Source organism: Equus przewalskii, chromosome 2 (assembly GCF_037783145.1).
Source record: "Equus przewalskii isolate Varuska chromosome 2, EquPr2, whole genome shotgun sequence".
Lineage (NCBI taxonomy): Eukaryota > Metazoa > Chordata > Mammalia > Perissodactyla > Equidae > Equus > Equus przewalskii.
In genome coordinates, this window is record NC_091832.1 from 108,824,401 (window position 1) to 108,837,231 (window position 12,831).

The following is a 12,831-nucleotide window of genomic DNA, read 5'->3' on the forward strand; positions in this document are numbered from 1 at the left end:
TTAGGGGAAGGATCTGTGAAAGGTTATATCATTAAAAAAACCCAACTTATTTCCTACTTGGAGGTTTTCCCTGCCTCTCTCCATTTTGAATTATATTAGTCGTATGTATGTTCTATAACCACCTCCAACCCTGCCCCAGGCAAACACAAGCAATCAAATACCTACTTATTACCTAAAATCACCAAGCCCAAACTCCTCATTTTCTTATCACAGTTTATTGTTGTACATATGAGGTACCATGCTACTATCAGAATTATATCCAGGTTTTTTATTTTAAAAAACTCAGAGAAAAAAATGTTTCCAGTAATTTTCATTCAATGTGAATGACAAGATTATTATAGCTATAAACACTGAAATAACCATTCATTTCTTCCTGAGGAAGTTTCATATTTTAAGCAATGAAAAAGGAATTCTATACAAAGCTAGTTTTAAGTCACATTCTCTCTCACTCTTTCTCATGTGTATTTATGTCACTTTCAGAATAGCCTAATAACCAGCTCGAGTATATAATGTGGAAAGGACGCATGTGCTCCAGAATTTGGTGTTGCCTCCAACATACATCGAGTGGTCAAAAATCCTTTCAAAGGTTTGCTGCTGTAGGTAGCCAAATACCTGTACTGTGAATGAGTAAATTCTGGTGTGATCTCTTCATTTTTCTCCTTTTATTATCCAACCATCCAGTATGTTTTTTAACATTTATTTCAAAGGGTGAGCTGTTCAGTTGACTCAGTTTACCTAGACAAAATTATGCCATTAGCAGCTTTGTTTAGAAGTTTAAATGCACATCTCATCTTTAAAATATAAATGTATCCATTTTTCTTTTACAAGTAGAAATGTTGCCAAAACGAAAACCTGATACTGTATATGACTGCTGGGGCCTATTCTTACTGGGTTTGACCCTCTTAAGCCAGTTTTCCTAAATTAGTGGAGATGAAAGACTATATTCATTTTCCTAGCGTGTTGGGCATGTGCTGCTTCATAAACGGCAGCAGGAAGCATGAGGTTTACTGTATTTGTCCAAATGATTTTGGTTTTGCTTTTACAGTCAAGGGTCTTGAAAACTATTTTTCCCCCCAATTCTTTCTGCTAATAGCTGATTAAAAATTGGTATATCATTTGGGTACATAAAACTTTAAAAAACATTTAATTAATAATTATAATGTAATTTAAAAAATTCATAGTAAGTAGAAGGATCTTAAAATTTGTTTTCTAATTAATCAATAATTGATAGAGTTTAGTTTTACACATTATAATGACAATGAAAATATTTGGGCTATAGATTTTCCTTGCAAATCTTTTGTTTCTAATCATACATTTTGATAACATTTTATAAAGACTTATGTAATCATAGCAGGGAATTTATTTACTAGTTAAATTTTTTATGTGTATAATACATTTAAAAAGTAAGTATAAACACGGGAAAATAAGTATGACATTCTTTTCTTTTTTGAATACTTTATTAATCGTATAAGCCTTTAAAATTTAAGTGTAAATATATTTATGAACCATGCCTAGCTCATATTTGTACTTCCTCCATTTAATTTAGTAGATAATCCATAAATTTAACTATGTTCTATTGTCTTTCACAAGAGTGATGTATGAAATATCCTAAAAAAATGGGACTCTGCCCTGCTTATTTTTTTTTGCCTTATATTAAAAGTATCATTGCAAATATCAGGTTAAAAATCATATATTAATTTGTTTTATGTTATAAATCTCTACATTACACAATTTCATTTTGAACTATCTGGAAAAATGTAGTTTTTCTATAATTTAAATGTAAATAACCTAACACATCATCTAGAGAAACTGTCCTTAGTTTTCATTTAATAGGTTTTGTCTTGGGGGAACATTAAAGAAAAAGTTATTCACATTTAAAGTCAGTCTGTTTCTGGAGATGACACACACCTCAGATTCTCTGCAAACATTTCTGTAGAAACAGAGGACCAGTAGAGTAGATCTGCAGTTCACAGAAAGGGGACATAAGTTGTCAGTGATATATCTTCAGACCCTTAAATTTCTCCCTTATAGAGGATTTCGTCAGTATACTTTATATTATTTATTTACTGTTTTGGAATACTCAGTGCATTTCTATTTACCATCCAATGGATTTACAACATATCTTTCAGTATAACAATTATATTATGATAGAGGAATTAGTAATTTTTACATAAATGCACTAGACTATGTGTATGAAAAAATCACTTTTTTTTTTTTTCCTATGGCGCTTATTTTCTCTTTTTTGGATGCAGATAAAGCTCATATATAACTTTTCCACTCTCATATCTAGCAAAAATTGTAATTTACAATTCTTTCTAAATACTTCAGTGGATTTATATTTTGGCAAGCATTTTTCATGGGTGTTATGCCTTTGGCATTTTATGCTACATTGCGATGTTTATTTTGCTTGTTGTTTTGTAGGACACTTCATAGAATCAAAGAATGAGAAAACATGGTACAGGCAAACAGTGATCTAAAAATCTACAGAGACACAATCTTAGTTGATATATAAAAGTGTAAATAGTACTACGAATGGAACAGTTCTGCATTTGTGTTTGCTATGTATACTGGTTGCTATTGACCTCCACACGAGTGCACAGTAGTCGACAGTAATCCCACAGGCTCAGACATGGGTTAAGGGAAAGGCCATAGGCCTCAAGGTTAAGTCACAGATAGTTTTTCTTTTTTCCTGATCATCCACATGCCAGCACATGGAAGGGACTTGGTTCTTTTTCTCATTGGAAGAGGTATATTTTTAAATAGCCTTTTGGTAGCTTCCGGAAGCTTTGGGAAAGGTGAGCGTTGCGCGGAAGATGGATTCTCCAAAGTTCCCTCACGGTGCTATCTCACCTTCTGCAGCTCCTGTCTCAGCCAGGATGGCAGCGGCTGCCCCAGCTTGTGCAGCAGCTTTGAGAGGTCCACGTTGTGGTCTCGATAGTAGCTCGATAGAAATGCTCTGCTCTAAGGTGGGAGGGGAGATAAAAGCACACTTATTTTGTTTATTCAATTATACTTCATATACTTTGACGATGTTTACATCTGTATCAGGTATACCATACCTGGATCAAAATTTACTTTACGCATGTAGACTCTTTAGCACAATATAAACACAGTGACTCTGTTCTTCAATACCCACACTCTAACTACATACACCATTTCTAATAGGGAAAGAACTTTTGTATGAAACATGTAATTTACTTGATTTTGCAGAATTAAGTGTTAAAAGAACTAGATTGAGTTGCCAGAAATATACTTGTAGCAACCAATTGGATCTAATATTATGCTCTATTGAAATCATCCTAGCTTTTAAGAAAGAGTTAGTTTGGTAAATCTATAACATAAAATACTCCTCTGTCATCATTAATTTACATTTAGATTCTGAAGGTAGTATTTTCTTAGATCTTTTGAGGCATATACAAAATACTCACTGCTAGAACAGTCTTGTGGTGAGACATAGAAGTGCAGTAGGTAACGAGGAAGACCTGTAACCTGGTGTATTTGTACTATTGACCCAAGAAGGAGAAGAATACCTTGTAAACTATCTTGCCTCATAGGGAGGTAGATTCCCCTTCAATAACGAAAAATATTTTAATAATTGAAATAGTCAACAATGGGGAGAGCTGCGTTGTGAGATGGCATTTGGTGGGGCTGATGTATAGTGTGGGTGACCGGCGTTAGGAATGCTGTGAAGGCGGGATTTCTGCCTCTGTGTCTGTACCTCCCTGCTTTATATTAGTCTGAGATTTTTAGTTGACTTGAACTTTTAAAAAGTTTTTATTTAATTCCTCGTGCTATTCTTTTTAAATGTCATATCTGGTAGTCCATTTTAAATGCCATAGGAAAATAAAGTCTCATTTTGTATTGAAAATTTCCATGTAGCATAGTGATTTGTGCAGTAATCATGATCACTGGACCCAGACTGAGCATCTGTGCTCTCTTCTAACCGTTACTGTGATCAAGGGAGAACCCAAGCCTTTGTGTGGTTTATGTGTCAGCCTGTCTCATTTCTCTGTTTTTGGTCTTCCTCACTCATTAGCTCGAAAGCCACTGATAGGCCCGGCTGGCAGACTCAGGCCAGGAAAGGTGGAGATAAATTATATTTCCCAGATACTGCATGTGGGAGCCTGATTGTTCTCTGCTGCCTTTGCTGACAGCCAGAATCCAGGGATGAGCCCTAGGTCTTTGTGTAGAGTCTGAGTTTCTGAACTTCCCCATCATGCTCTCTCGCCACATCTCACTTTGTGTTGTCCTCTTTATGACTAAAGCCGTGCTTGGAACAACAGCAGCCTGGGGCTGCCCAGCTCCTGCCAGCTTGCTCCTTAATATTTCCCATATGGTAAGTGATTATCCAACTATCTTAACTAACTTCAGAATTGAACCTCCTGGCATCCATTTCTACTATCTATTCTTTTGAGTTTTGCTTGAACCTCCTGATACTGAAGAGTATCTCAACCATACCTCAATTTATTGGCCTTTTGGGCATCGTTTTCAACCTTGCCTGACTGTATCAGGGCTGTCTGTAGCCAAATCCTTGTCCTGTGCCCTATGATGTGTGTACAGTAGCCCTCCCTTCCCCTCCATCTGCAGTTTTCTTTGCACGGTTTTAGTTACCTGTGGTCAACCTCAGTCCAGAAGCAGACGATCCTCCTGATGTATGGTCAGAAGGTCAATAGTAGCCTAACGCTATGTCACAATCTTTATGTCATTCACCTCACTTCACTTCATCTCATCACACAGGCATTGTATTATTTTGCATCATCACAAGAAGGGTGAGTACAGTACAATAAGATATTTTGAGAGAGACCATATTTACATATCTTTTATTACAGTATATTGTTAAAAGCTGTTCTATTTTATTATTAGTTATTGTTCTTAATCTCTTACCATGACTAATTTATAAATTAAACTTTATCACAGATATGTACTTGTAGGAAAACATATAGTATAAATAGGGTTTGGTACTGTCTGCTATTTCAGGCATCCACTGGGGGTCTTCGAATGTATCACCTGCAGATGAGGGAGGACGACTGTCCCCATAATCATGTCCCCATAATCACGTCCCCATAGTCAAGGCCCCTTCCTTTTGTTGCTCTGCTCCCTCCTTATGGCAAGATAACTGATATGAGATTTGCAAAGTACAACATGTCCTAGTTGTACGAGTCTAATGTGTTCAGGCTAAAAGTTACTAGGACAGAACTTGGTGGTATGCAAGCTTTATTGTGCATATGGTGTTATCTGATGATCATTCAGAAGGGGGAATATTTTAGATGGTCAGATCACAAATAGGATATATGCTAATGTATGCCAATGTAGTCTGATTACTTCATGCATACTCATGTGAAATAGTATAGTAAGAGGGGATAATAAGAATACACACTTTTATAATATAAAAATATGATAAAAAGAAGGAATCATATAATAAATTCAGCATCAGGTTGTTTATTGGCCCATTATTAAACTAAAGGATCTATTATATACTTTTGATTTGGGGAGATAATTGATTCAGTGGTGTTCATTTAAAATGTCATTTTTATTCCTTTCCTACAATATATGTTGATAAAAAAAGTCAAGTGGAAGCAGACCAACAACATTCTTAATTTACCAGGATCAGATGCATCCTTGATGTTTTGGTGATGGTCGTGAGGAAAGGTACTGGCATTTTTCTGTAGTAGGAGAAGCAAGCAAAGTGGTGACAGGACTGCCTACTCTAATCCATTCTACACTTCTGTGTTTCCATTCCCTCTGTGAAGCCTCCTTTACTTTTATCTCCTCTCTGGACACTATTTGCACAAAATCAGCCAGTCTACTCCCTCAAATAAACCTAGTGTGTATATGATAGTGTGACATAGTGAGAAATATATATTTGGTTTTCATCTCTGGTTCCTGGCACAGAGCTCCTAAAACCCTTGTAATTTCCTGAGTGATAGGAATGACAAGAGTGTCTTTTGTTATTTATAAGAAGCCCCTTTAAAACATACTCGAGTTTATGCTAATAAAATGACTCTTGGTGGGACCTGAGTTAGCTTCAGATGGGGGCTAGTTGCTAGAGGACCCAAACATGATTGGAGAGTTGGAACTTTCATCCCCACCCTCTAGCCTCGTGGGAACGGAAAGGGACTGGGGATTGAGTTAGTCACCAATGGCCAATGATTCAATCAGTCATGCCTACGTACTGGAACCTCCATGAAAACCTTAAATGAAGAGATTTGGAGAGATTCAGGGTTGGTAAATGCATCCATGTGGCGGGAGGGTGATACACCTCAACCTCCTCAGGGAGAGAAGCTCCTGTGCTCAGGACCCTTCCAGACCTAGTCCTATGGACCTCTTCATCTGGCTGTTCATCTGTATCCTTTATAATAATAAGAAGTAAAGTGTTTCCCTGGGTTCTGTGAACCGTTATAGCAAACTATAAAACCTGAGGAGGGGGTTGTGGGAACCCCCGATGTGTAGCCAAGTTAGACAGCAGTGTGAGTAACCGAGGAACCCCACTTGCTATTGGTGTCTGAAGCGGGGCCAGGGCGGGGAGCCGGGGAGTCTTATAGGACTGGGCCCTTAACCTACGGGGTCTGCGCTAACTCTGGGTAGTTAGCGTCAGGATTGAATTAAATTCTAGGACACCTGGTTGGTATCTGCAGGAAATTGGAGGATTGCTGGGCATGGAAAAACCCACACATTTGGTGTCAGAAGTGTCTAAGTGAAAAAAGGATCTTAGTAATGTATTGCACGTGACCTTCTTGAGAGAGATAGAAATATTGATATCATGAAAAGTTATGTTTTTCTTATCTTTCTCTACCACCAAATTTAATATTATGTCTCAGTGTGTCTGTCTTTGATAGGAATAAAATGAAATGCTAAGAAAGATGTTCTACAGTATCTTTTAAATGTTTTAGTTTTAATAAATATAGAGAAATAGCTTTGACATAAATAAAAATGATATATTTTATATTACTTTCTCAAAATACTATGGAATTTGCTCTTGAAATTGCTTCTGTTAATGTGTGAGGATTGTTTTCATACTGCTCTGAAGGTATGTTTTAACAATCAGCCAAAGAAAACTGGAATTCTGAGAATGTAATTTGTCTATCAAAGCAACAGGAAGAACCCCCACAATGCCTTTTAGATAGAATACTTAATTATGAGCTTGCTGAGGACAGGCCCTGTCTCTAGCAGGTTGCAATAGAAAAGGGTCCTCAAAGTCTTCAAGTATTTGAAAAGTATTCAAATAAGGTCAGACCATCTTAGGCTTCTCAGATCACTGTATGACTCTTAGTTAACATGATGTATTAAACATTGGGGCAAAACAAATCTCAAATAATATTTTAATTTCTGAGTTTTAAAATTTTTTTTACAAAATCAATTTACTTGCATTCTTATGTCTAAACTACATATTAACTGAACTGGTTATGAAATCAAAATAATATTAATAAATTTTAATATAGTGAAATAAGCATTAAGGTAAAAATATAGGGTCTACACACTGAGAAAACTGCAGCGTTGAGTGACTGCCATGGCACTATTCAGAACAAGGTGGACACGAGGTGCTCCATACATACCACAACGTCTGGGCGTCTCCATTCTCCAAAGCCTGAATTATCTGCTGGTGTGTTAAACATTGAGGAAGTATATTCATTGTTTCATCTTATTAGCATATTAACAGTTTGAAGCTTAGTGTACAGGTAATTAATATTATTATGCAGGCCACACTTGCTACTATAGAGTAACTTAGTAAAAAAAAAGGAAAAGAACTCTTTTGGCCCTGTTTTCAATTTCCATTGAAATCCAATATATATCAACATATATTTCCTGTCTGGGTCCCAGTTAACATTTTTAGTGCTAACATTTCTGTGAACGTATCATTCTTTTTGGAATGAGATGTTGCCTTCTTTGTTCCGATTCAAAATGGCAAATTCTATTGTTTTCTTTTATTCTTGCATGACAGGCAGTATATCATTGGAAAAATCAAAACAAGCAAGCTGGATGCATTGAAATCTAAATGTCACTTTTTGTCTGTAGAAAGGCTGAATTTTGATTTTAACCACTTTTCTAAGAAAATAGATATATTATTTATCATTTTGCTTATTTAGTTTGTATTTTTAAGCTCTGTGCTTACATCAGGATCCATTGGAGGGTATTTTCTTCCTTTGCTCTTTCCAAGGCATTTTGTTTTACCTTCTTCCAGTAACTGACACCAAAAACCTTTATGAGAATCAAACCTAAAAATAAAAAATAAAAAAAAGTATTTTTCAAGCAATTTGTAAGATATAATGACTAAAAACATGAATATTTTTATTTGGATATTAATCTATAACCAGGGAAACTGGCATATTTTTTGACTATATCATTTGCATAAAGTCTTTTGGCATACTTCTGAATTCTCAGTCCATCTGTCATATTTGTGAGTTTGCCAGATTCCTAATAGAAAAATTGTCAGCAGAAGGTCTCCTATTAATAGAAATTAATAAGCCTACCTCCTTCATCTGGAAGGAAAAATTTTATAAATTTCAAGCCCATTCTTTGCCTTTGTAGGGTTTAAAAGTGATAATTCAGGCTTCATCCATATGGATGGATTTACATAGTACTTGTACCATACAATTACAGGGTAATGGAAGAGAAAGGGTTGGTGTGTCATATAGTGATTAATTTTAGGGTTCTTTAGCTATAATCCATTAAATTTTTTTCTAGAGCCACTTCCTTATTTTGGGATGAGCTGTGCATTAAAGTAACAGCACCTATAAATGTGGATTTTCATGGCATAATTATAATCAAAATAGTAGCACATTAAATTTATATTTTAGTTTACCAAAATATTTCATATAACTCTTTCTCACTTGAGTTTTCACTATAACCTCTTAATGATATGGCATGTAGGATTCTTCTGTTTTATGGTACTTACCATAGCCTTTGGCTCTTTGTGAATGCTCAACAAATGTCAGTTGATTAAAAAATGAAAAAGAAGGAAATGTTTGTCAGGATTTATTTATCTTGGACTGTATACTTTTTCAGTACACAGGTCATGACTCAAGTCTAGGCCCCCTGACTCTGGTCCAGGGCCTTTCCGTCTTTGCTTGTCTCTGGGTATGTTTTGCATTATCATTCATTATGAATAAATAGTAATTTCATGCTTGAATATAAAAGTGAATGCAATAGTCAGCAATGATATTTCTTTCACATTGTTTTTGTCACTCAATGGTTCTATTGCTATAATTTCTTCTTCATTAGAAATAATTATCACTTAGGGCCACTTTTTCCTTTTGTCTTTAATCCATACTACTTCTCAGAACACTGCTTCCAACTTGTTCTTAAAATTATGTGAACAATGAACAATTGGAAATTTAAATAAAAACACTTAAATTAGCATAAAAACATGAAATACTTAAGGATAAATTTAACATAAAATATATGCAAGATCTGAACACTGAAAACTACAAAACTTTACTGTAATGCTACAGTAATCAAGGCTGTGTGGTACTGGCACCAGTGGATCAGTGGAAGAAAACAGTCCAGAAATAGATCAACACATCTACAGTCAACTGACTTTCAAAAACAGATGCCAAGGTAATGCAATGGGAAAGGACAGTCTTTTAAACAAATTGAACTGGAAAAACTGGATATCTATATGGAAAATATGAATATTGACCCTTAACTCACACTGTATATAAGAAATTAACTTGAAATGGATCATAGACCTAAACCTAAGAACTAAAACTGGAAAAATTCTGGAAATAAACATAGGAAAAGACACATAGAAAATTTTTGTAACCTTGGGTTAGGCAAAGATTTCTTAGGATGAATGATAAAAGAAGAATAATGATAATTTTTTTTGAATACATCAAAATTTAAAATTTTTGCTTTTCTAAAACATTTAGAGAAAATGAAAAAGGAAGCCACAGATTGGGTGAAAATATTTGTAAAATGTATCTAATAAAGGACTTATATTCAGAATATACAACTCAATAAGAAGATGATAATACCAATAAAAATTGAGTAAAAGATTGGAACAGACACTTCATCAAAAAACATATGTGAATGACCAATTAACAAACTAAAATTTGCTCAACATCATTAGTCATTAAGGAAATGCAAATTAAAATCACAAATAAAATAACACTACACACTTGCAAAAATGACTAAATTTAAAAAGACCAATACCAAGTGTTGGCAAAGATGCAGAACAACTAGAACTGTTATACCTTGTTTGTAGAAATTAAAAATACTAGAGCCAGTTTGGAAAATTTCTTATAAAGTTAGATACATAATTACTATATGACATATCAACCCCATTTCTGGATATTTACCCCAGAGAAATGAAAATATATATCCACACAAAGATCTGTACACAGATGTTCATAGTAGCCCCCAAATGGAAACAACCCTGTCCATCAACTGGTGAAAAGATAAATTGTGGTATACCATAAAATGGAGTATTACTCAACAATAAAGAAGAACTAATTACTGATAGATGTAACAACATGGAAGTATCTCGAAAGGATTATGCTAAGTGAAAGACAGTAGATCAGTGGTTGCTAGGGATCAGGGGTGAGGAGAAAGAATTGACTGCAAAGGTGCGTGAGGAAACTTTTTGGATTAATGGAAATGTTTTACATCTTAATTGTGGTGGCATATACCACTGTACATGTTTGTCAAAATTCATCACACTGTAGAATTAAAATGGGTGGATTTTATTACATGTAAATTATACATCAATAAAGCTGATTTAAAATTATACTGTGGTTGAATGTGTGTGTGTATTTGGAGAGTGTGATATGGAAGGTAGTCTTTATGTAGCTAATCTTGTAGAGTCTATAACTATGGCCTTATGAAAAGAAAGCAAACCTTGATTTTTGCCTCTGTACTGCTTTGTGTACTAGAGACACTGAAATATTACTCACCTCCCACTTATGTAAAACCCGTTTCTCATCATTATTAAAGCAATTGTGTGAGATCAGGACACAACGTGAAATATCTTCATGTTGTTTATATTCTTGTTTGAATCAGTAAGGTAACTGAATAAATTTGTTCCATATTCAGAGGTACAAGAAAGGAGAGCATTAATGAAGACTGTTATTTAAATCATCTGTATATGAAAGCTGGGAAGCTATAATACAGTAACATTTCTAGAAGTCTGCTATTGATGTAAAATTTTTCATTAACATTTTATTAGCAATTTCCACAAGTGAATCCTGACTCATTTTAGGTATTTAAGTGATCAAAATTCAGACCAACTATTATCATTATTATTATTTTTGCTAACTATACACCTAACTATAGATACATGTCTGGAACATACAGAAGCCTTATGGTAAAATGAGCATCCTTCTCACAGAATTGTTTTTTAAGAAACATTGAACTTCACATGTTAAAATTAAAAATCAAAAGAAAAATAGGTTTTTCTTTCCTCTCTGCTAACTGATGTCATCTTATGCAGCAGGCTGTCATGCTGGGACATGAGAAAAAAATGTGTGCACCTAGCCCAGGCATCGGTATGCATAGGTTCCTAGGCACTGGTGCAAGTGTGTAGGAGTGGAAATGAAAAGGAGAGGAAGATAGAAGAGAGACCATGTTTATAAATTTCCAGGTGGCTTGCGGTAGAACGTGAAGGGACTGATGTTGATGAAGGACCTTGTGAGTGATGACACAGCAATGCTATTTGAGAGCTCAAGTGAAAAAGCTTGACAGGAGATGAAAAAAGATCTGCCTACATCTGTTTGGAATATCAGCAGTGTCCCTCTGAAGATTAGCATCAGTACTACTAACATCTGGTGGAGCGTCAAGGAAACCTTTTCAAGTAGGCACTGGCAGCTAGTCATTTCGTGTAGGTACTAGTTGTGGCTTGGACCCTCCTTCAAAGGCTTTTAGGAAGTGAATGTTTTGGAAGAAATCATATGGGTTGTTTAGTGTCTCTCTATGGCTCCCCCTTTCTGGAAGTAGGATACTTTGTTTATCACTGTGTCCCCAGATGCATGCACATAGTCATTCAATAAAACTTTGTTGAATTAAAGAGTAAAACAAGAATGGACTGATTCTTCAGCTTGTGTGGAATATCACCTGGGGCTGTCTAGAAATAACTGGAAGAGACGCGTGGGCACGGGCAATCAGGATTCTCCAATGATTTAGCCTCCAACTGGTAACATTTCTATATTAATGAAAATGTGACTTTAATTTTACCCTTGGGCAGGTGAATGCTAGGGAACATTCAGATTATACTTAGAAGTTTCAAATATGGTTGAAATGCCTTTAAATTGAAATGATGTTTCCATGGGAGAATACTGAATTGCAAACAGTGCAATAAATTTCAAAACCAAAACACCATCATTTAGGTGTTACTAATATGCGACAAGCACAGAAGTTGTTTTTCTCACTTCCCTCTCTGCAAACGTATTTTTATGATTTAATGAACCAATTTACTGGTATACATTGTATTTGTAACAGCTTTTATGAGGTATAATTTACATGTCATAATACCCATTGTAAGTGTACAATTCAATGATTTGTAGCAAATTTATATAGTGCTATAACTGTCACCACAGTTTTTGAAGATTTCATTCCCCCAAAATCCCTTAGAGCCCATTGCAGTCAATCCTTGCTGTCACCCCTGGCCCCCGGCAAGAACTGATCTGCTTTCTGTCTCTAAATTTGTCTCTTCTGGACATTTCCTTTTTTCACTGGTGTGACTGTGCCAAATATTGTTAATCCATTTACCAGCTGAACATTTTGCTTGGTTCCAGTTTTTGGCTACTATGAATAATGCAGCCACGAACAAATGGACATAGGTTTTCATTTCTCTTGGAGTGGAACTGGACTGTTTGTGAAGCTTCTGTTTAATTTTTAAGC

At 35.3% G+C, this 12,831-nt stretch overlaps 1 protein-coding gene across 2 annotated transcripts in view; it reads right to left on the bottom strand.

Annotated features, from left to right (window-relative positions):
- Positions 1-195: 195 nt before the first annotated feature.
- The window catches only part of LOC103557484 (N-deacetylase and N-sulfotransferase 3), a 161,505-nt gene continuing 148,869 nt past the window's right edge, over positions 196-12,831 (bottom strand). For both annotated transcript variants that reach the window (XM_008530026.2, XM_070609237.1), the window contains exons 13-14: positions 8,111-8,213; positions 196-2,961 (exon numbers count right to left, since the gene is read on the bottom strand). In XM_008530026.2, coding sequence (XP_008528248.1) covers positions 2,842-2,961; positions 8,111-8,213 — 223 coding nt within the window. In that variant the 3' untranslated portion in view covers positions 196-2,841. The remainder of the gene's footprint in view (positions 2,962-8,110; positions 8,214-12,831) is intronic.